This window comes from Pezoporus wallicus, unplaced genomic scaffold, assembly GCF_028554395.1.
Source record: "Pezoporus wallicus isolate ANWC-B61680 ecotype Strahan unplaced genomic scaffold, APGP_CSIRO_Pwel_v1 contig_11829, whole genome shotgun sequence".
NCBI classification, from domain to species: domain Eukaryota; kingdom Metazoa; phylum Chordata; class Aves; order Psittaciformes; family Psittacidae; genus Pezoporus; species Pezoporus wallicus.
The window spans coordinates 454,939-477,822 of record NW_026635494.1 but is presented as its reverse complement, the minus strand read 5'-3'; the positions used below and the strand labels follow the sequence as shown (position 1 = coordinate 477,822).

At 62.8% G+C, this 22,884-nt stretch overlaps 2 protein-coding genes across 6 annotated transcripts; both read left to right on the top strand.

Moving 5' to 3' along the window:
- The first annotated feature begins 1,801 nt into the window (after window positions 1–1,801).
- THY1 (Thy-1 cell surface antigen) lies at window positions 1,802–5,563 on the top strand. The gene is made up of 4 exons (XM_057433189.1): window positions 1,802–1,870; window positions 3,995–4,076; window positions 4,203–4,538; window positions 5,145–5,563. Exons 2-4 carry the CDS (start codon window positions 4,040–4,042, stop codon window positions 5,255–5,257), a joined length of 486 nt encoding a protein of 161 aa, XP_057289172.1. The 5' UTR covers window positions 1,802–1,870; window positions 3,995–4,039; the 3' UTR covers window positions 5,258–5,563.
- A 1,621-nt stretch (window positions 5,564–7,184) lies between these two features.
- USP2 (ubiquitin specific peptidase 2) lies at window positions 7,185–21,196 on the top strand. 5 transcript variants are annotated; one of them, XM_057433101.1, is made up of 14 exons: window positions 7,185–7,203; window positions 8,393–8,521; window positions 11,710–12,431; window positions 18,618–18,668; window positions 18,950–19,073; window positions 19,179–19,290; window positions 19,376–19,486; window positions 19,609–19,673; window positions 19,755–19,858; window positions 19,935–20,015; window positions 20,157–20,235; window positions 20,342–20,449; window positions 20,575–20,695; window positions 20,807–21,196. In XM_057433101.1, exons 3-14 carry the CDS (start codon window positions 11,751–11,753, stop codon window positions 20,892–20,894), a joined length of 1,725 nt encoding a protein of 574 aa, XP_057289084.1. In that variant the 5' UTR covers window positions 7,185–7,203; window positions 8,393–8,521; window positions 11,710–11,750; the 3' UTR covers window positions 20,895–21,196. The 5 variants fall into 5 exon arrangements, with proteins under 5 accessions (XP_057289084.1, XP_057289077.1, XP_057289094.1 ...); XM_057433094.1 differs by lacking the exon at window positions 7,185–7,203 and having other exon boundaries at window positions 8,233–8,521; XM_057433111.1 differs by lacking the exons at window positions 7,185–7,203; window positions 8,393–8,521 and adding an exon at window positions 9,534–9,667.
- Window positions 21,197–22,884: the final 1,688 nt, after the last annotated feature.

Sequence of the window (22,884 nt, the reverse complement as noted above, 5' to 3'; positions counted from 1 at the left end):
CACCCACCCTTTTCTTTGCCTTGGAGCACGATCTGGAGGCCTCTGCATTAGGTGTGACTTGGGGACTGATTTTTCCCTGGTGTATGGATAGCAGCCAGCCTGCAATCTGCACTGAAGGGGCTACCCAGGGAGAGAACCTCTGCAAGGAGCCTCCTGCAAGTACCTAGGCAGGACGTTCGCTGCCAGCACTGCCCAGAAACTGCACAATCATGCCTGCCTCCACAGCACCATCAGGCAAGGATCTGAAGGGAGCTGAAGTCTCTTGCAGTGCAGTGGTGCTTGGGCAACCGCGTGCCTCCAAAAGCCAGTCCCTCAAGCCTGAATTCCCTGGTTGCCTACGCTTGCATAGCTAGGAGTGAGGGTAGGGATGCGGAGCTAGATACAAAAGGGACATGTGTGTGTGCATGGTTATACCACAGCTGTGTTTGGATGCAGCCCTCATGCTTGCATGGTTTTTGCACCCTAACAACGTGGCAACGCGCCTCTTGTTCTTGTCTGTTTGCGTTGCATCAATCTGCTTCCAGTCGTTAGTGATGGCTTTCTGTGTCAGTTTGCCATGCCTTGAATCCCATCCTCAGCCAGCACTGTCAGCTTTGTATACCCTGGGTTACCATCCTAGTTGTGTTGCTACGCACATGTGGCAGTGACCACAGCCTGGGTCCATTCAGTATGCAGATAGGGTCAGACCTTTGCCCTCCCCATGGCAGCACACTGGGAGTCCTTCCTGAGCATCATGGCCTGTTTCCAGCCCCATTTGGGGCAGCATAGCCAGAGCCAAGATTCTGTAGAATTAGCAAAACCCCCCTGCACAGCCAGCTCAGCACTTGGGTGTCACCAGGGATCAGGTTCTGCTGGAGCAGAATATGACTTCTCCTATCAACTTTCACAGTGCCAGCCCTTTTCTGCAGAGCCAAGGGCTGCGGGCAGAGGTGAAGACAGGGCAGGCCCTTCTGCATGTCTCTGCTCCTTGCTGGGATGCTTTGGAGCACAGACTCCTAGGAAGAGCAGCTCCATGATGCTGCCATCCTGTTCTGTCATCTCCACTTGGCCCTAGAGCAGAGAAGAGCTCCTTTGCCCGGCTGTTTACTGGGTTCAAAGACGTTTTGCACACAAGCAGCTCTCCTTAGCCCCTTCCCAACCATGCAGTGCTGGGAGCTTGTGGGGAGCAAGCCCTTGTTTGCATCCTCACCGCCACCAGCCCTGGGCTTAAAGCTTAAGGCTTGCGGCCAGTAGTGGTTCCTGCGTGGTGCATGGGTCTCCGGTGACTTGGTGTCCGCTGCTCATTGCACACCTGAGCTATAGCCATTTGCGGAGGGCCAGTATGTCCCCTCTCCTCAGCAGAGCTCAAGCCACGCTCTTCTGTCCGCTTCCAAAGCTTTCCTTTCCCAGCAAAGAAACACCCGTATTGCCGGGAAGGACGAGGGCTGGCGGCTCTTCTGCAGAATGTGGTGTTCCCATGGCGATGGGGATGTGTCACCCTTCCCGCTTTGCGCTAAGAGGAACGGGGAGGGGATGAGGGGAAGGGGCCGAACAGGACCCTCCTGTGCCCCAATGAGGGGCCGCCGGGGGGCTTCCTCCCTCCCCGGGCACCCCCAATGCCCCGCACCCCCCCCCCCCCTCCCGGGGCCGGTTCGGCCGCATCCCGGGGCGGGGCCGGTCCGCAGAGCCGATCCCCCCCCTCCGCACCGCTCCGCAGGGCCGGGGGCCGAGCCTCCGTGACGCCGCCCGGCACTGATTTGCTGGGGCCGCCCGCCCGGCCCGGCCCAAACTGCGGGGAGCGCCGAGCCGCCCACAGCCCAGCCGGGCAGCACCGGACAGCGCCGGCAGCCCCGCGGGCGGCAGCGCGGACAGCACCGGACAGCGCCGGCAGGTAAGGCACGGCCCGGCCCCGCCGCACCGAGCGCACCCGCCGCTGCGGTGCCCCTCTACGGGGCGGGGAAAGGGGAGGGTCGGGGCCCCAAAGCGGGAGCCGCTTGTCCCTGCCCGGGAGGGATGCGCTGCCCGCCGCGGGGACTGGGTACCGGGATGCTGCTGCAGGGCGGCGCTCCCCGTTCTTCCCTTCCCTTCTTCCCTCCGTCCCTCCCCTGCAAAGGCTCGGGACTGCGGCATTCCTCCACGGGCACGGCGGCGCGCACGCCCGCTGCCTGCGGGGTGGGCAGCTCGCACGGAGCCCTCCTGCCCCGCAAGGGCCCGGCAGAGGTGTTGCCCGCTTCGCTCTTCCTTGAGCATCCATCCACACGGCGTAAAGGGAGACCCCCGGTACCCTTGTTCCCAGGTCTGCAGCCAGGTTCCCGTGGTTTATCCCAGCCCATCAGCCTGGCTCTCTTCTGCCCCGATGGCTTTGTTTGTCGTGGGGGTGGGCACGGAGGTACCACCATCATAGCGTGGCCCCACGTAGGTGGTAGAGACCACGTTAGAAAGCTGTGCTCTGCAAGAGCTGGGGTTGCTCTAATGCTATCGTTCTTGGGAGATCTGTCCCTGCGCAAAGACCCTGGACTGTGCAGCAACAAGAGTTATCTGGCACCACTGTCGGGAGGAGAGGTACAAAGGATCCAAGGGGTCATGAATCCAGAGCCTGGAATATCTGAGTGCTTTTGCACATAGAAGGGAGGAAGCCCCCTTCTGTGGGAGCTTATTTGCACTGATTTTCCGGAAGAAAGCCTGGCTGTGACCTAGATAGTGTCCCAGGACATTCAAAGAGGAGTGGGTCAGAGCTGAGAAATAACAAAGGAAAGGACAGGGGCCAGTTTCTAGGCACCCAGAGGAGACCCGAGTAGTCTCCTCCATCATGCGTTTGCCCCCATTTGCACCCTCTTGTTTGTCAAGACCAAGCAGAAGGGAATTTTTCTTCCTGGCCAGGGTTTGGGGTTGCAGAGATCTTTCACAGCTCCACAGTGAGCAAATGGGTTTGGTATTTCCTCCTAGAACATTATATGAAAGACTGAAAATATGCTCAGAAGAATCATCCAGCTGGCTGCAGTGCAGAGCTCTTCCCTGGATGCTTAGTCAGGCTCAGAGGGAGCAAACCGGTGGCCTGCTGTGCCCTCTGCCAGCCCGGAGCCCCAAAGGGTGGTACTTCACCTCCTCCTCTTGACCTGGCTCCGCATCCCCAGCCTGGAGAACCGGCCGCAGGATGCGGTGTCCTTCAGCCCCGGTGTCTGCTTTGCTGCTCCCCCACCCTCTGCCTCCATTCCGCATGTCTGCGGCTGGATTCCCCATGCGGCTGCTTGGCTGGGCTGCAAACCTTTAATTGATTCCTTTCAGCCACATTGGAATCCCAGCAGCCCTGCGGCTTTGGCAGCACATCCACAGGCCCCTCGCCCTGAAGAGACACGGGCTGGGGACCCAGAGGGTGGACTCTGCCACCCCAAAGCCCTTCCACGCTGTAAGCTGGGCAGGCTGGGCTCAGCCCTTGGAGACTCGGTGCCATCCTTTGGCAGCCTTGGCTCCGTGTCCAGCTGCCGTGTCCCTTCTTCCCGCTGCTGTTGGCCCCTTTCCCTCGCTGCATCGCAGTGACTCATCCATGCTGAGCTCACCCGCTGGAGCTGCAGGAGGGCTGGTGGCCTGGCGCCCGCCGGCACCGACGGAGGGTCCCTCACCTGGCAGCCCTATGGACATCATGGGCAGGCACGGATTCCTCCTGCCTGGTCCCCATCCCAGGCACGGGGCAGCAGAAAGGGAAGGCAGCGCACGAAGGCCGTGCTGCAGGTCCGTGCCATGCTTATTTAATGTCTGGTGTGGGGATACAGACAGGGAAAAGAGTGTGGCTGGTGCTGGCTGGGGTTATGGGAAGGTGATGCTGGCCAGACACATAATCCCTCATTTCCTAGCTGGCTGCAGGGCCGGCCAGGCCCTGCACAGTCAATCCACCACCATGATGAGAAGCAAGCTATAGAGCACCATAGAGGAGAGCCAGACTGCCTACCTGTGCCATGTGTGCCCGTTTCTGTGTGCTGGGTTCAATGACTAACCTCCTCTCCTTCTCTCTGCCCAGGCTCCCCTTCCAGTGACAGCCACTGCTTGGCACCTCAGCGGAGAGATGAACCCCACCGTTGGCATCGCTGTCATCCTGACAGGTAGACACACATCCCCTCCCTTCTTTGCAATGAGCTCAGCCCAGAGCAGCCAGGCGAGAGCCAGGAGGCTATGTGGGCATCCCCAGTGCTTGTATCCCTTGTCCAACCCCTGCTTGCCTCTCCCAGTCCTCCAGGCTGCCCACTGCCAGATGATCAAGGACCTGAGTGCCTGCCTGCTGGGCCAGAGCCTCCGGGTGGACTGCCGCTATGAGAACAAAACCAGCAACCCCCTGACCTACGAGTTCAGCATCACCAAGGACAACAGGAAGCACGTCATCCACAGCACCATCAGCGTCTCGGAGAACATCTACCGCAACCGAGCCAACGTCACCATGCACAAGAACCTGGTGTGCCTCTACCTGCAGAGCTTCACCACCAGCGATGAGGGCGTCTACATGTGTGAGCTGAAGGCCACCAACGACTACACCGGGAACCAGATAAAGAACATCACCGTCATCAAAGGTGAGATGGGCAGCCTGGCTTCAATCCCTCTTTCCCACCTGCTCCTTGGCTTGGCAGGGCCAGCAGAGAGAACCAGAACCCCCGATGGTGTCCCCAAATCCTCCTTGAGCTGTTTCCCAGCCCTTACAAGCCCTTCATACCACAGACAGAGCCATCAGCCCCACTTGCTCTGCCTTGACTGCTTAACCCTGTGTCTCCTGGGCCCCCCGTGTCTCAGGTGTCCTCCCATAGGTGATGCTTCATAGTCCCAGCAGAGGGGACAAGTCTGCTGGGGGAGGACTGAAGAGGGACGTGGCTTTTCCATGCTTAGGCTGTGCAGGAGCAGTCCTCCATCTGCAGAGCCCTTTATCTGCTCTGGTGCCCATCCCCTTGTCACCCCAGTCAGGCAAAAGCAGCGTTATGCTTCCCCGGGTCTCTGCATGGCCCCAAAAGCTTTGAAGGGCACAAGGTGGGAGGGGAAGCAGGCAAGGGGCCAGGATGAGACTTGGTGCTGTTCTGCGGCCAAGGTGAGAAGCTGAGTCCCAGCACCCCTTATAACACCTGATGCCTGCTCCTGAGGGATTTCACCGTGGCTCTTCTCTCCCTCCCCATCCCCTGCCCTCACAGACAAACTGGAGAAGTGCGCCGGCTTCAGCCTCTTGATCCAGAACACTTCGTGGCTCCTGCTCCTTCTCCTTTCCCTGCCTCTCCTGCAAGCCGTGGACTTCGTGTCCCTGTGAAAGGAAAAGCAGGCACACACACACACACACACACACATACACACACACGCACATGCACGCACACACCGAGCACCCCAGCAAACCCGCCTCCCCTGCCAGAACGCAGCCCTTGGAAGGAGAAGCTGAACCATTTGGAACCAGTGAAACCTCTCTCTGTGTTATCTCTATATAGCCGTGTATAACGCTCCCCACCGTCCGGTGCCAAGGCCCGCCGTCACACGCACACATGCCCCGCTCCGAAGCATGGTGGCTCTGCTAGGCAGCATTGCTTCTCCCATCGCTCCTCCCTGCTCGGTAGGCCGGCTGGTTGGGAGCACTGGAGCCTCAGCCCCACACAGCCCGCTTCTCCCCATCCCTTTGGCTTTTGGGGTTTACCTGTTCTCAACTGGGGAAACACAGCAGGATCGGCAGGTAAGAGAAGGAGGCGATGCGAGAGCGTGCAGAGGGGTCCCCGTGCTGGGTGCTGTGCCCCTATTGGAGATGGGGCTGTGTGTCCCCAGCCTGGCCGGGCTGGGAGAAGAGAGGGGAGCAGGTTTAGGAGACACCATCAAATGACCCTGCCTCCTTAGGGCTCTTTCGGGGCCCTGGGGAGGGGGCTCACAGCAAACGTGCTTTGGCAACAAGTATTTCCTAATCTGTCTTTTACAGCCGAGCTGGAAGTGAGGCCTCCTCCAGGCATCATCTGGTACCTTTGGGCTGCCCGAGCCACAGACACCACTTGCTCTCACCCAAGACCAGCCCTTAGCTGTGACGAGAGAATTGCTGCCAGCACCAGTGGAGGCAAGCAGAGCCTCTCTGAGCTAGCCACAGCCCCGCATTGCCCCTACTCCTCTCCCTGTGGTCCCCAGAGCTAGATCCAGGCAGGCTGGTGGGGAGGGCACATCTCAATGCCTGGCCACAGCTAGGCTTATCAGTCTTCCTTCAGCCCCACCATGCCGCTGGGAGGACCCTGTGTACCCCTTCCCTTCTCCTTCTTCCCTCTCATCATTCCCTGTCTCCACTTAAGAACAGAATAGGATGTAAGGGCAGCCCAGCTGGCCATGGGGAGAGAGACCGAAGGGCTGGTCCTGCTGTACCCTCACCCAGGAGAGGGCACAGGAGCAGGCAGGAAGATGCAGGCAGGAGCATCCTGATCCATGGGGTGACCCCCAGCCCCGCTGAGCTGCCCGTGCAGCCTGAGCTGTGCCACCACGGCTGAGAGCAACCCACAGCAGCTGCTCCCCACGCCTTGCGAGCTGCCTCCTACCTACCCCCTGCCCGTTCCCTGCCCGTCCCTGCCTGCTTGCTTGCTGTCTAGTGCTGCTGAGGCCGTGTATAGCTGAGGCCTGGCTGCGCCCAGCTCCCTGGGCTTGCTGGTGAGCGCTGGGGCAGGTGCAGAGCCCAGCCAGCAGAGCGCGGATGCATCTCGACTCATTTTTGGGTGACCATTTGTAGTTGTTTTCCACAGCTTTGTCGTAAACCAAACTCTGTCAAAGGGGGGGGGGGGGGGGGGGGAAGAACCCTACGAAAAGCAACAACAACAGAAAAAAAACCACCTTACCCTGCAGGAGTGTTCCTCTGTCTGCACAATAAAACCCTAGGTTGTGTGTTGGAGCCGCGGCCACCCGTGTGTGCGGTGATGGGGAGAAGGGCCCGGATCCAGCCTGTGCTTTCAGCCCCCCATTTGGGGGGGGGGGGGGGGGGGGATGACACACCCTTCCTGGGCAACCCACATCCTGCTTCCAGCAGGAGGGATAGAAGCAGGCAGGGACAAGTCTTGCCTTCCTGGGGTGATCCCCTCCTATGAACCCAGAGCAAGGACCCCTGCACCCAGTCCCTTTGCCCCATCCCATCATCCCACCCCGGTCCCTATGTCCCATACTCCGTTCTGGAACCCCAACCCTCCTGGCCCCATTGTGAGCTGAGGGCCAGGGCATTCCATCATGCCGGCAAGGAGGCAAAGCAGGGTAGGTACAGCTGGGTACCCCGGGATACATCCCGGTCCAACCATCCCCTGGGGAGGGAATTGTCAGAGCCGGGAGTGTGTGTGGGAGCAGGGCTGGGTGTGGATTCATGTGCTAGAGCCCCTGGTGCTGGGTCTGTCATTGCCAGGGTCCTTCCTGCACACGCTGCCCATGGCGATGCCAAGGGCCCCTACGTCTCCTAGAGCAGCCACACACTGCTCCCTGCCCACGGTCACGATGCCACCCTGGGACCGGGGGCTATCCTCCCCCTCCCGTTTGGGAGTGGGGCCCGACATTACCCACTGACCCCACTGGTGACCCTATAGCAGCCTCCCAGAGTGACGCCCAGACGCATCCCTCCCTGTTTAAGGGCTGGAGGCAGGCAGGAGGGCCCCAAATGCCACCGTAATTACATCCCTGCTAATTACCCTCGGCAGGTGCTCATTGAGTCACGGCCGCTCCGGTGCCGGCACCGTGAGGCCACAGCGCCCTGGGCGGGTCAGGCGTCGGGGAGCGGTGCTGGGTGGGTGCCCCGGTGTCCCCACGGTGCTATGAGGAACGGGTGCTCCTGTGCATCACCGCCACATCACCCACCCCGTGCCTGCCTCTGATGCAGGCTTAGGGGACTCTTCTCCCTATGTTTTGCCCCAAGGGAGCGTCTCCTCCTCTCACCCGGATGCTCTACTCCAGTCCTCAGTGGGAGCCATGGGTTTTCTGCCTTCTTGACCCCCGCACCAAGCTCCCTGTCTTAATGCTCCATCCACCCTTTCCTGCCTGGACCTCCGTCTCCCTCCCCAGATCTCTCCCTTCCCCATACCTTCAGACATGCTTCTTCCTTCCCACAACAATTCCCCCTTACCTCTGTCGCCTTCCCCCCTCAGCATCCCCTTGCTGTGGGCCACCAGCGCTCTCAGGTTCACGTCCCCTTTAAGCCTCCCCGAAGCTGGAATGCGAGAGGAGCATTTCAGCGCCCTGTGAGGTCAGATAAAGGCTCTATATTTATCTACCCGGTAACCTGAGCTGTGAATTTCTGCCCTGGTGTTTTTATGCGGCCCCACAGCCCTCCGCCTCGGCCCCCTCTGTCCTCTCGGTGCGGGGTGGAGGAGCCAAGCCGTGGGGTGCCCGGTCCCCCGCTAAGGGCTCGGGGTGCTGCCGGCCCGCTCTGCATCGCTCACTCTCATCCCGCCCCAAGGGAGATGCCCCGAGGAGGCAGGATCGGGCCCCACTCGCTCAGCCCCATAACCAGCCGCCTGCCTCCTGCCGCGCCGGCCTCGTGCCCCTAAGCAGCCAGCAGCCGCCCGCACCGCTGCCCCGCACGCAGGTGAGTGGAGGGGGTGCCATGGGGGCACCGGGGGGGGGCTGGCATCAAGGACTCAGCCCTTCGGCTGGGTGAAGCCGTGGGGGAGAGGTCTGCGGTCTCTGTGTCCCCATAGAGCCCAAGCACCAAACCTGGCAGCTCTCTGCCGAAACCATCACCCTGGCACCATCCTTGTGCCGCAGCAGGGGCAGAGCCTCCCCTGGGGTCCATTCTTCCCCCTGCAGACCTCAGAGCAGTAACACACGCCCTGGGTCTTTAGGTCCAGGCTCCCTGCGAGGTTGGGGCTCTGCTGCCTGGAGGGAGGGTGATCTCCGCAGGCAGCTGGGTATGGGTCAGCAGCACGGAGCGGGCCCAGGGTGGTGACTGCTGCTCAGCGCTGTGCTGTGAGCCCCAGGGCTCTCAGGCTGGCCCGAGCTGCACGCATGACCTTGGGCACTGGTTTTCTATCACCCCCCCGATGACTTGGGCTCAATGCAGGGAGCAAACATCCCCCTCCAGGGCTGCTTGGGGCCACCCTTCCTAGAGGGAAACGCAGATTCCCAGAGGGATCTGGGAGCTCTGGTGTCACCTCCAGGCTGGGACATTGCGTCTCGAGGGACAGGGGGTACAGCTCCAAGCCTGCGTAAGCGAGGAGCAGCTGTGCCGTAACACCTTGGATGGAGCCAGCGCTGTGTAAGCTGAGCCTGCCCTGGGGCTCCGAGGGGAACAGCTACGGCAGGGCCATGGGCAGAGGAACGGCTGGAGAGGGAGCCTCTGCCTCCCGGCTTCAGGTTAAACTTCCTATGGGAAGGCTCCCATAGGAGCCCCGTGGGTCCCTGGCGCTGGCCACGTGAAGGCAGACCGGACATTCCAGTGCATCAGCTTCCCCTGACACCCCACGAGGATGATGAGGGTGCAGGAGCCCTGACTCAGCCATGCCAGCCCCAGGGCTTCGCCAGGCAGCAGGAAAGCTCAGCACTATTATGGGCAGGGAGGGGCCAGGCAGGCCAGGAAGTGATGGGAGGGAGGAACCTGTGTGTTCTCACACCCCCTGAGCTCCTCCGGGTCCTGCCATGCTCCGCTGCCCCACGGCGCTGGGCTCTGCTCCGATGTGACACGGGGAGGACTCCGCGGCGCAGGCGGTCCTAGCAGATGCGGCGCTGCTCCGTGGTAAGAGCCCTCTTCCCTCAATGCCAATGGGTTAGCTGCTGTGTCTGGGGCAGGTTCCCCTTCCCGGGCCCCGCATCCCTCCATCAGCTCACACGTTGCCCTATGGAGACGTGTCCTGCTGCCTTGATGCCCTCCCATTCACAAGCCGGTGGCTGTCCTAAGAGCAAGGAAGAGGTGCTGCTGGTGCCAGCGGTGGCATGGCACACTAGGACAATGCCATGGGGCTGTCCTGGCACTGATTGTCGATTCTGGCTTGGGGCTAGGGAGCAGGGGCAGCCCAGAGAGAGCCCCTGTGTTTCATTATGGCACACAGGCAAGCGTGTGCTCCCTGGCAGCCGAGGGGCTCTGACTCCAGCATTGATGCCAGTCCCTTGCCTGGGGTCCCCATTGGCCATGTCAAATCCCGGCTGGCAGAACCACTCCTGGGTCCTCCCAGTGCTGGTGAGAGTGGCTGCAGCCTGGCCTGGAAGAGCTGGGTGCTTGGTGGACTCCTTGCCTGCGAGCCGATTATTCAGCCCTCAGCCTCCATTCCCAAACAGGTCTGTTGGCTCCACCTCGCTCTTGCTTGTAAATAGTTCCCTCTCCGCTGTGGGACGGTTGTTCCCTGGGCAATGACAACAGTAGCCGGGATGCAGCTGGGCTGCTCTCCAGGAGGTGGCTGAATGCTGCCCCTGACACCACCTCCTAAAAGCAAAGCAGCCCTGGGGCATGTCCACACCAGGGTGAGATGGGCAGGGGTGGCCGTGGGAGCTGGTCCCCACCACCCCAGGTGGCTCCCATACCCCTCTATGCTGCTGGCTCCTCTGGGCAGGGGGTCCCACAATGGGTGGCATGCCTGGGGCTCTAAGCAGGAGCTGGGTCCCCCCAGGGTCAGGCAGGGGGTGATGCTGCTGCTTGCTGGGGATCCGGTGCCCATCCCCAAGCCCGGATGCGCCCTGTGTGCTGCCAGGGCTGTGCGAGGGCTGGGCCAGGCACCGTCTCCATCACCTCCTGGCTTGGAGCCGGGCCAGAGCCCGCCCTTGCTGGGCTGGGAAAAGCCTTTGAATCAGGGTCATCTCCTGGGTGACTGGAGACTCTGGGAGCCACATGAGCCACTGTCCTGCCAGGGAAGGGACACCGGGCTCCCCGGGAGCTGAGCACCAGCAACACAGGGACAGAAGAGCTCCGCTTGGGTCCTGCAACCCTGGACAGGTAGGGGACCAGCCCCATGTGGGTGCCATGGGGCAGAAGCCACCAGCTCCCTGTGGGGATCAAGTGCTGGGTGTCAGCCACCCCTATGGGCTGGATCTGCCTGGCTGGGGGGGGGGGGGGGGGGCAGAGCAGCCGCCTCGCAGGAGGATCTGCATCAGCTTGAATTACTGCTGGGAGGCTAGCAGGGCACAGCGGCAGCAGGGAGATGGGGCAGGCTGGGCACTGCAATGAGGGGGTCCCAGGCTGTACCCACAGTCCCCCAAGGGACCATGTGGGGAGCAGGGATGGACGGCAAGGACTCCTGTGCTGACTTCCTGATCTTGCCTCAGTTTCCCCATCAGCCAAATGGGGAGTGTTTTAGTGAGCTGGAGACGCCAGCCCCCTGCCAAGCCCTGGTACTCACTCTGAATAACCAGGGGAGGTGGTGGATGGGCTGAATCAGTCCATCCCATCTGCCTGTCTCAGCATCATGAATGTGACCAGGCAACTGCCTCCCATGTGGAGGAGGCACTGGGGACACATCTGCAGCCCCATGAATGGAATAACCACAGGATGGATGGATGCCAGGGCTGGGGCAGAGGTGACCACTGCAGTCCTTTGGCTTTGGTGACTGTGGGTACCAGGATGCTGGGTGCTTCTGGCTGTGCCCTGGGGCTCAGTGTGGTACGAGGTACCCGAAGGCACACGGGTGGCAGTGCCAGCTAGGTCTTGGTGTACCAGGCTCTCCAGAAGTCACAGCCCCCTCTGCACCCTTCATCCCCTGGCATCCCGCTGTTGCCTGTCCCAGGACCTCCAGGCAGGAGCCAGTGAGCTTCTGGGTGAGTGCTGACCCCTGGACTCTTCTCTTGCAGTCGATGACTCCAGGAGAGCCTGCAGAACCCCAGCCTCCATCATGTCCCAGCTCTCCTCCACCCTGAAGCGGTACGTTGACTCATCCCGCTATGCTGAGACCACCTACAGCAAGGTGCCCAGCGGCTACAGCTCCTACACCTCCTACGGATCCACCTTGTCCACATCCTATGCAAACAGTGACAAAATCGGCTTCAAAAGCAGCTACCTGCCCTCCCCTCGCTACCACCATACGGGGCTGTCCCCAACCAGCGCCTATGACAGCAGCCGCCTGCCCCTGTATCCCGACTCCAGCATCCGCTTGAGCTCCACGTACATCCGCAGCCAGCCCCGGCCGCCCGGCGGTGGGCTGAACGGGGGTGCCTGTTACAGCTTCGCAGGGCCCCCCAGCAGCCCCCCCGCCTACCTGCCCCCCACAGCATCCCTCAGCCGTCGCAAATCCATCAGCCACGCAGACCTGGCGCGGGAGTTCTCCGGGCTGCACGCCTCGGACAGCGCCTACGCAAGCACCGGCGCGCAGGGACAGCAAGAACTCGGCGCCCTGCAAGGTCTCTACCGGGCTGCTGCACACTCCGACTACGTCCGCAGCTACGTGGAGAGCTACGGCAGGAAGAGCGGCCCCAGCCCCTCACAGGCCCTGCCACCCTCGGGCACCCGCGGCACCGCTCAGTCCTGCGAGAGGAGTGATGATGGGTGCTGCGACACGTCCGCACGGAACGCCGTGGTAAGGGGCTCCTGCTGGGATGTGCTGGGGTTTCTCATCCGGGCCTGCTTGCGCTGGGATAGGGAGCCTGGGACGCCTTGCGTGTCCTCAGCTGGGGATCTCGGGGCATCGCTCGGTGCCTCTGTTTCTGCTGCTGACCCTCTGAGCCGCCCTTGCTGGGCTAGAGCTGCTGGCACAGCCATGTGCGGGTGCCCTCTGAGGGGCTGTGCTGACAGGGCTCCCCATGGGCGCCTTGCAGCTAAGGGTGCCCATGTTAGATATAAGGGTGTTCTTCCCTGTGAGGGTGCTGAGGCGCTGGCACAGGGTGCCCAGAGAAGCTGTGGCTGCCCCATCTCAAGGCCAGGTCGGATGCTGACACACAGAGCTGACTGTGCCCGCACCCCTTGCGTCTGCTCCATCCCAGCCCACATGGGTTTCCTGCTGCTTCACCCCAGCTAGAGAGGGTGACATGACCGGGCTGGGCACTCACCTTGCTGTGACACCCAGCTGGGGAGGCTGGTTTGGCTGGTGCTTTGGCACAATGACTTGGTACCCAGCTGCTGGTCACGTTTTCCACTGATACCCGGTGATGCCTGATCACTGGAATGGTCTATTGCTGCCATCCCGGGGCCCTGTGCCCCAGCTCCTAGCATAGGCCATGGCAGCCAGGGGAGCACCAGTTTCTCCATGGCAGCGGCCACTCTGCTCAGCATCACACGTGGTGGCAGGCGCTCGGTGCCCCAGGTACCAGTCGGTGCTGCACCATCCCCAGGGCCTCAGCCCAGGCCAGGAGCCGGCATCACACGCACGGAGGGGAGCAGCCTGGTAATTTTCCACTTGGAAGGTTTCCTTCCAAGCTCCTGTCAGGCTCTGTGTGCGCTGTCTCCCGCTCGCTTTCCAGTCAGCCTTCATTCACCCATGGTGGAGGGACCAGGCTGCCCTGGCGCTGGGTCTGACCTGTGGCTCACATGCAGTCAGTCCCCTGCCCTGGTGTGGGACCCCCTGTGCCCAACCTGCCTGGTCCCTGGTCCCCAGTCCCCAGCCCCGGGGCGCAGGAGCAGGTTGGAGGGCTGGGTGAGTGGAGGAATGATGCTGTGGAAGGGAATTCCTGCCTCCCACAACGGGCCCTGCTGGGGGGGACCGAGGGGGAACCCAGAAGCTGCTGCCCCCATGGCATTCACTGAAGCCCTCACCACCACTGCTTGGGCTGGGGTCCCCACCACTGTGATGTGGGTGCCCCCATGGGGCAGCTACTCCCAAAACACACCCTGTGGTTGTATGTGGACACAACCGGGGGCTTTCGAGCCATGGCTGATGGTGGTGCAGCTGGCACAGGGTGCTAGGGCAGGCGGGGAGGATGGATCAGTGACATTGGCTTAGGTTTCCTTGGTGCTTTGATGGGCTATTTTCCATTCCCGTGGGGTTTTTCCCTCCCTTTCCCAAGCCAGGAAGCAAATGTCCCCATCGTAAAACGACTGCGGTCGTGCCAGGCGCCGGAAACAAGCGCCATCGGTTCTGCCCCATTACCCAGCCCCATGGGCAGCGCCAGCAGCACCCGCCAGAGCCAGGGCACGGTGGGGCTGGCTCAGTGCCTCTTCCCATCCCTTCTTCCCCGTGCGCCTCCTGCCTCTGCACCACGTGAACCATGATCCAGAGCAGGAGGCGAGGATGCCCGCATTTGCGCCTACCCATCGCTCCGTGCCTCAGTTTACCACCCCGCAGGGTAAAGGGAGGTGTGTGCAGCTGCGGCTCCATACCGGACCAGCTCCCAGGAAGGGCAGGCAGGTGGGGGGGCAGGACCAGGGCTGTGCCGCCCCATTAACCACCCTGGGTGAACATAGGGTCAGAAGGCCAGAGCCACCCGCAAAAGCACCGGCAGCTCTCCGCAGCCCCATCCTGAGCAGCTGACGGCTCTGGCCTGAGGCCAGTGCTGGTCCAGTGCCTTTGCGGTGCCAACCAGGCCCGTGGCAACCTCTGCCCGTGGCAGAAGGTCACCGCTGCTGAGAGCAGGGAGCACCCTGCACAGAGCTTGGGGCAGGCTGTGCACTGAGGCAAATCCCATCCCCAAGCTACCCAGCGGGATGCAGGGCACGGCGGTGGGATGCTGGCTGGTGCGGGCGGCACTGATACAAGCAGCGGACACACTGGGGAGCTGTGCCACGGTCCTGGGGCCCAGGATGGGACATGGAGGGGCTGTGAGAGCCACGCAGCCTTCGTGATGCTGACGGGGTGCGCAGCCCCATGTGAACGTCGTGTCCCTGTGTGTGTACGGTGTACACACGGCGGGGTGTGTATATATATACACGCGCGCACACGCAAGCAGGGATTACGACAAGCATCCTGTTGTGATGCAAAAAGCCCTGGCCCTGCAGATGAATAACGCTGCAAGATGCCTCCTTGGATATTTTTGCTGATGCCAAAAATAGTCTCCCCCCCATCAGCCCCTCCACTGGCTGTGCCGAGCTTGCGCCGCGGACAAGGGGAAGCTGCATCTGCAGCAATTGGGATTCAGACAGCAGCCCCTGGCTCTGGCTGGGGTGTACTGGGAGGAAAGCAGGCTCTGCTCGGTGCCTCCAGCCTGGTCAGGGATGCTGAAGGCTCTGGATGTGCTCGGAGCAGCCAGGCTGCTCTCCCTGTCTCCACTGCCCATGGAAATTTCCCTAAGCAGGCAGGAAGGACACCTGGGCACACACAGCAGTCGCAAGCCTCTGTTGCTCACCCTGCTGTGGTCAGAGGGGAGACGCAGGACTGGGACACGGGATAGCTGGGCTTCCTGCCAGCCTCTTCATCTGCCCTTGCTGCAGGAGAAGACACTGAGCGCTGCCCGCTCCGTGCCTCAGTTTACCCAGTGCTCAGAGGGGAGGCACCAGAGGGGGTCTTTGCTTCACGCAGGATCTGGGGGGAGTTTTTCCCCATCAGATGAAGCAAGGCACTGAAACACCCTCTGAGCTCAGGGTCAACGCATCCTCCATAGAGGGGGGGCATGCACCGTCCACTGTTGCTCAGTTCCTCTGAAACGGGAGCCCAGCACAGCACTGCAGGGAATGCACATGCCTGGAAGCCCCTCTCAGACATCCCCCCTCTGGGCACCCCGTGCACCCACAGTATCCCAGTTTGACCGAGCTCTGGTGAGCGTCTCCCGGCTGGGACAGCCCCGCTGTGCCCAGTGCCAGCCCCGCTCCCAGGCCAGCACCGTGCTGGCGATGATGGGAAGCCGGTCCCAGGAGCTGGGAGCACGGGGAAGCAGGCGCTCCTCCGGCTGCCTCCTCGCCCTTATTGCCCTTACGATGCTGGCTCGGCGCCGGTGTTGCGAGGCGGACACCGTTGTGCGTGGGGAGCAGCGCTGCGGCGGATGGAGGGGGGCACAGGGATGCAGCGGGGCGCTGCCACCCTCCGCAGAGCCCCCCAGGGTCCCACGGGCCCCGCCGCCCCTCGCGGGCCCCCTTGGCTGCGGGCTGGGCTCGGCTGTACCACGCGGTGCGACGGGGGCCGGCCGTCAGCGAGCCGCGGCCGCCTCTCCACCCATTTGATGTCAGAGCCGCTCAGGTGCCGTCAGCCCCGGAGCCGGCACCGGCTCCGCTGCTGGAGCTCCGCTGGAGCCGGGCGCCTGACCCCGTAGGCAGGGCGATAGCTCGGCCGCAGGCAAGAGGTGGCCCCCCCCCCGGCAACCCCCCGGCATCCCCCTGTAGCCGCCGCTGGTCCTCCCCCGTGCCGTGCCCGAGGGGGCCATCATGAGGGACTCGTACACGGTGACGCTGCCCGAGGAGCCCCCCGCGCTCCCCGACCTTCACAAGGACCTGCGGCCCCGCACCTCCATGCCAGGGTCGCTGCTGGTCTCTACCTTCGTCGGGCTCGTCCTCAACAAGACCAAGGTATGAGCTCTGCCTGCAAGCCCCCTGCACAGGACGGGGTGTGGGGCTGGCGTGGCCCCTGCCCTCACTGGGGAGCACGGGGCACCCCACGGCATGCCCCTTGCTTGGAGGATGGGGTGCCTGGGGCTGGGTGCCCACCCTGGCCGGCCCTGGGGCCGGGGTGCCCCGGTGTCCTGCAGGAGGGACAAGGAGCAGGTGAAGGCACGTGTCAGGACGCCTGGGTCACAATCCCAGCCCTGCCCTTGTGGTGACCTTGGCCAGGTTCCCGTGCCCCAGCTTGCCCAGTGCAAGGAAGGGGCTGCTGGCCACGCTGGCCCCTTGGCTGTGTCCCTGTGCTGAGCCTGGCTGTCCCCAGGGCGGCAGTGCCCGGGGGGGGCAGATCTCCCCCATGCAGGGACAAGGGGCAGATCTGGGCACTTATGTAAGTCTGCCTGCTCCAGCTCTCCTGCTGCCCCAACGGGCCCTTGACATGTGGACCTGGATGGGGACAGCGCAGCCCAGGTCTTGTCCCTTGTCCCCATCCCCTGCCCCTTGTCCCCCCTCCTGCAGTGCAGCCTCAGGGACTCCCCAGCCGCCGCCGCGTGAGCCAGCTCTCCTTCGCTGCCTCGGAGCGGTGCCGTGTCCTAGATAAAGCCCTGGACGGGCGAGGGGGATTAGCTGGAGTTGAGTCACCCACAGGAGGGAAAACCAGGAGGGGGGGAGATAAGACCTGGCTGCACAAAGGGCTTGTGCCATGGTATGAGGGCACCTGGGCTTCTGGTGCTTCAGCCTCTGGCCTGGCCAGGCAGTGAGTGAATGCCGTGTCTATGGGGAGGCTTGCACCCACACTGGTGGGGTCGCTCTGGTCCCTCTGGGCACATGGAGGGGGCTGCCAGACCGGGGCAACCGGATGAGCAGAGTCCTCTCTGGGATGGCTGGGGCACATTGGGGCAGCTACTGGGAGATGCAGTTACCCCCCCCACCCCAAGACTGTGACCTTGCCTCCAAGAGGCATGGGGATGCGAGCAGCGAGGGTCAGCCCCTTCAAGGGACGTAGGCTGTTAGGGCACAGACCCACTTCTGCTGCCTGCAGAGCCAGGCCAGCTCCTCGCGCCATGGTGTGTCACACTGACCCACCGCAGCCTGCCCCATGGCCTGTGGGTCCCTACACGGGGATAAGTGATGGGTCCGGCCGTGCCATGTGCACCCACACAGGGCGGCCGAGTGGCCGCTGGTGCTGCGGTGGGTGATGCCTGCGCCGTCGCTAAGGAGCACGTGTAAGTGGATCTGGGTTATTTTGGGCTGCTGTCAGGGCTGGGTGCTCAGCACCTCCCACACACGCACCAGATGCTGCTATTTCAGAGCTGCTGGGCCCCCTCCCCTCCTCTCCTCCCGCTCCTCACGCTGGGGTGGGCAGCTGGGGGGGTGCCTGAGGATCCTTAAAACCTGGTCATCCGAGGGAGCGGGATGAGCAGCCTGGCCCTGCAAGCCTCATTGTCCCAGCACCCCGCTCTGGGCACAGCTCCGGGGAGGTTCATGCCACCACTGCCCTCTGTGCAGGGCCCCTGCTCCATCCCACCAGCCCCATAGCCCTCCGTGCAACACAGGCAACCCTGGGGCTCCCAAAGCCCCTCTGCGCTCTCCGTCTCTCCAGCAAAGAGTGGCCATGCCTCCTGGCCTCATCACCCCGCTGCCTGTGGCTGTCTCTGCTTGGCATGATCCTGCCTGGCTCAGGGAATACCGGTGGCCCCCATAAGCATAGGCATAGCCCAGCCAGGCCAGCGAGTGGTTGGGAGGACGCTGGTGGACATGCAGCCCCATGCATGGGCTCAGTGCTGCAGGGCTGGGCTTGCACTTTCCCAGATGGACTTTATCCTGTGCCACAGTCTGGGTGTGCTTGTGCAGCGGGGGGGGACACCCAGCGTGGGCAAGGCAGGCAGCAGTGGGGCACAGTGCACTTCCTGCAGCCGTGGGGCAGGCACAGGGCGCTTCCACCCCACAGCTTCCCAGGGCACAGGGCTGGCAAGGGGAGGAAGAAAGGGTGTTTGGTCTGGCCTGCAGCCCAGGGCATGGGGCAGCAGTGGCACCAGGCAGGGAGAACTTTGAACACTGCGTGTTGTCCTGGGCCAGGGAGCCAAGCAGCAGCAGCCGGGCAGGCAGGATGGGGCAGGCCAGCCCCTCTGGGTCCTTGGCTACGGTCCTGTGTGCATCCAGAGCACAGAGCAACTGCGGGGCTGCCTGTGATGCCCATGGCAACTTGAGGGTCTGCTGCATGGCACCGTGGCCTCACTGTGCTGCCCACAGCACGGCCAGCCTGTGCTGGACACTGTCTCAGCCCTGTTCCTTCTCTCTGCAGAGCTCCAAGGTGGTGCAGGGGCTGACTGGCCTGCGAAACCTCGGCAACACGGTGAGTGCCAACCCTGGCACCCGGCTGGGGGTCCCAGCTCACACCATGCCTTCTGCTGCCACATCTATGGGGCAGAGGGAAGCCCGGTCCCTTCGCCTCGCCCCCCGGCACCCGCACTCTCACCCCGGTGTCTCCCTGCGCCCTAATCCCAATGGAACTAGCTGAGGAAGAGCTTCCCTGCTTCGTCCCTATCCTCTGCCCACCCGCCCCGCGTGTCCCCCTTCCACCGCCTGCCTCCCTCTGCCTCTCGTTGCCATGGTTTTCTCTTCTGCCTCCCCCAGTGCTTCATGAACTCCATCCTGCAGTGCCTGAGCAACACCAAGGAGCTGCGGGATTACTGCCTGCAGAACCAGTACCTGCGGGACCTCAACAACAACAGCCGCATGCGCACCGCGCTCATGTCAGGTAACCGGCGGGCACCGCACCCCACACCGTGTCCCCCGGCCTTGGCGCTGTGCTGTGGGTCCCATCACCGGGACCCGCGCTGAACACCTGCCTCTGTGCACACAGAGTTTGCAAAGCTGCTGCAGCTGCTCTGGACCTCGTCCCCCAATGAGAGCGTGAGCCCCTCCGAGTTCAAGATCCAGATCCAGAGATATGCCCCCCGCTTTGTCGGCTACAAGTAAGGGGGGGGTCAGTGCAGCGGTGGTCCAGAGGGGGTGCTGAGCTCCCGCCGCTGCTCACTGGCCACGCGCTGTGTCTTGCAGCCAGCAGGACGCACAGGAGTTCCTGCGGTTCCTCCTGGATGGGCTGCACAGCGAGGTGAACCGCGTGCTGGTGCGGCCGCGGGCAAGCACGGACACCCTGGACCACCTCCCGTAAGTGCCGGCTGGGATGGAGGCAGGCTCAGCTCAGCCCGGGGAGGGTGATTACGTGGGTCCGCAGGGGCTGCTGCCCCTCAGCCACGCTTGGTACCACTGTGTCTGCCCGTCTCCTGCAGTGACGATGAGAAGAGCCGCCAGATGTGGAGGAGGTACCAGGAGAGGGAGGACAGCCGCATCAGCGGTGAGCAGGGCTGTGGGGAGAGGAGGGCAGGGCTGGAAACGTGGGGTCTCACCTGGCTTTGTCCCATCCTTGTCCCACCAGATCTCTTCGTTGGGCAGCTGAAGAGTTCACTGACGTGCAGTGAGTGCGGATACTGCTCCACAGCCTTCGATCCCTTCTGGGACCTGTCCCTGCCCATCCCCAAGGTATGCTCTCTCAGTCCCTAACCCCCAGCACCCTGCCCTGCACACCCTGTCCCTAATCCACACTATTCTCCCGCAGAAAAGCTATGGGGAGGTGACCCTCATGGACTGCCTACGGCTCTTCACCAAAGAGGATGTGCTGGATGGGGACGAGAAACCGGTATGGAGTGGGGGGCATGGGGCTTGCCTTGATGCGGGCTGGGCCCCTTTCCCTCCGTGCCTGTGTTGCCAGCACTGTGGGCTCACAGCCCCATGGGGCTGCCCCTGCTCTCCCCCTCCTCATGCTGTTTGTCTCCCACAGACGTGTTGTCGCTGCAAAGCCAGGACAAGGTGCACAAAGAAATTCAGCATCCAGAAGTTCCCCAAGATCCTGGTGCTCCGTATCCTTCCGGCAGAGGGATGGGGCCAGGGGTGCTGGTGGGGGGGGGGGCAGGCAGTTCCTCACAGGCTCCCCGTTATCCCTTGCTTCCTTGACCTGATGCCCAGACCTGAAGCGCTTCTCAGAGGCTAGAATACGAACCAGCAAGCTCACAACCTTCATCAACTTCCAGCTGAAGGACCTGGACCTCCGGGAGTTCGCCTCGCAGAGCTGCAGTGAGTGCAGTGCTGGGGGGCAGAGCCATGGGTACTGGTCCCTCCCGGCCCCAGCTCCGTGCTGGCGCACTGGGGGACAGCAGGGCAGTATCCTGCATGGCTGAGCCCCCCTTTGCTCCCCACAGACCATGCCGTTTACAACCTCTATGCCGTCTCCAACCACTCGGGCACCACCATGGGGGGACACTACACTGCCTACTGCAAGAGCCCCATCTCCAGCGAGTGGCACAGTTTCAATGACTCACGGTGAGGCTGAGCGTGGGGTGCAGGGTCAGGGCAAGCAGGGACCCCCTGCGCAGAGCATCATCCCGGTGCCTTGTCCCCATCGCTCACAAGCGCATCTCCCCGTGTCCGCAGTGTTACCCCGATGTCATCCAGCCACGTCCGCAGCAGCGATGCCTACCTGCTCTTCTACGAACTGGCCAGCCCGTCCTCCCGCATGTAGCCAGCCCTGCCCGCCTGGGGATCCCCTGCGACACCCCTCACTACCGGCCCCACAAGTGCAGGAGGAGGTGAAGAGGAAGGACCCCGAGGTGACTGCAGCGGGAGGCTGAAGAGGAGCAGACCCCGAGCAAGGAACACCCCAGCTCCAAGCCGAGGAGGGCAGCGGCGAGCAGGGCAGGGCCCTGGCAGCTCAGGCACCTCCTGGTCGCTGGCGTTTGTTTTTTACCTTGGGGTACGTTTTGGTTTCTTTCTTCTTCTCTTTTTGGTTGGTGTGTAATAAAAGTACTGAGCAAGGGACATCGCGGGCATGGGGCTGCCGGCCCCATTGACTCGGCCAGGAGCTCTGCTCCCCCCGGGGGAGCACCCGCAGCTGGGGACCCAGGAGAGCCTCCCGCATCCCTCCTGGCCTCCGTTTGGCTCTCCCATTCTCCTTGGCCATCCCGGAGGATCTGTGAACTGCTCCCGGCCTCCTCCCAGCGCTTCCGAACCTCCTGGCAAAGGACCTGAGCCCTTCGGTCGCCTCCGTCCCATCTCAGGCAGCAGCTGCCCCACGCGCGCTCCTCGAAGTGAGACTCACGGACAGGAAGGAGGAAACCCGTTTGTGGGATTTCTATGTGTTTATAGTGGACTTTGCTCAACCTGGAGCACCCCGCTGCTTCCTGGCTCTCCAGGGACTTGTGCCGGGGGATGCTTCAGGTAGGTTTTTACCTGCATCCTCATGCGACGGTGCCTTAAACCCTTTCGGGGGAGCGGGAGGCCATTGGGGTTGCACAGAAACATCCATCCTGTGGAGGAGAGGGAGGGAAGGGCAGTGGCTTTCCGGGACCATCTGCGACTGGGGCTTTCTTGTCCCTGCGATCAGGAGCCCCGCTGGGTGCCCGGGGGTGCGTTTCCCCCCCCCCCCCCCAGCCCTGCTGCTCTGTCCTCCAGCTAGCAAATGCCAGTGGCCTTTTAAGCCTTTAATTTATTCTCCTCCCCATCCTGCCTTGCCTGGGGTGCAGCTGGAGGAGAGATGGGCCCGACCCAGCCCAATCCCAGCCCCAGACTGCAAGGCAGCTACATCCAACGCAGCAAACCCGTTCTCCTTTGCCCTCGCTGGCGCCGTGGGCACACAACGGAGCGCTCCGGTGCCATGAGCATCCCAGTGGGGCTCGGATGGAGGGGAGGGCAGGCAGGATGGAGGGGCTGCCCGCGGCGGGTACCGGACTGGGGCGGCGATGCTGCTTGGCAGGTGGCTTGTTTACTGTGTAAGCAAGATGGGTGGGAAGTGTCTCATACAAGGGAGACTCGTGCAGGAATAAAGTCGAGCTTGAACAGATTGCTGTGTGCCTGTGCTTGTCTCTGGGCGGGCACACGAAGGACTGTGGCTCCAGCAGCCGGAGGGAAACCACCTCCAGAGCCTGCCAGCGCTCAGCCCCAGGAGCATCCGTGCCCCAAGGCGTGCCTGGAGCGATGGATGCAGGCAGCAGCCCCTCTCCTCCAGCCACCTGCAGAGGCAGAGGGAGCCTTTCCTCCTGCGCCAGCCCTGTGGAGCTCCTCCGTGCCCATGCTCTTCCCTCAAAGCCCATGAACAATGGCCTCTTTCTCCCCTTCTTAGGAACGGGGACGGGCACCAGGGCATTAAGGGGCAGTGGGAATGCAGGTGGAAGGGCTCAAGCATTCAGTGCTGGGGAGGCACAAGGCAAGGAGGGATGTGTTCAATGTCCCCAGCACGGCCCCTTCAGTGCTGCCCTGCCCTGATGGGGACCTGGAAGCAGCAGGCAAACCAATGCTGCCTCCATGCACCCAAAAGCAGGGTCCCTGGCTGGATGGGCTCCCAGCAGTGGGTGCAAGTACACATTCCCCTTTAAGACGCTGGTTCTCTGTGCCAGGGCCTGACCTCGGCATCCTCAGCTGAGCTGGATTAACAGGGCAAGGGGCCTGCCGAGGGGGCTGGGGCTGTCCTTCCCACACTCACTGCACAGTGGGAATGGCCTTTGGGGTTCCAAGGG

Excerpts from the sequence above, each read along its gene's own strand:
- USP2 (XM_057433101.1), top strand. The coding sequence starts at position 11,751 with ATGTCCCAGCTCTCCTCCACCCTGAAGCGGTACGTTGACTCATCCCGC. Across the intron at positions 18,669-18,949 it reads TGCGAAACCTCGGCAACACG|TGCTTCATGAACTCCATCCT; the intron begins GTGAGTGCCAAC and ends TGCCTCCCCCAG. Across the intron at positions 19,859-19,934 it reads TGTCCCTGCCCATCCCCAAG|AAAAGCTATGGGGAGGTGAC; the intron begins GTATGCTCTCTC and ends ATTCTCCCGCAG.
- THY1 (XM_057433189.1), top strand. The coding sequence starts at position 4,040 with ATGAACCCCACCGTTGGCATCGCTGTCATCCTGACAG. Across the intron at positions 4,077-4,202 it reads CATCGCTGTCATCCTGACAG|TCCTCCAGGCTGCCCACTGC; the intron begins GTAGACACACAT and ends TGCCTCTCCCAG. Across the intron at positions 4,539-5,144 it reads GAACATCACCGTCATCAAAG|ACAAACTGGAGAAGTGCGCC; the intron begins GTGAGATGGGCA and ends CTGCCCTCACAG.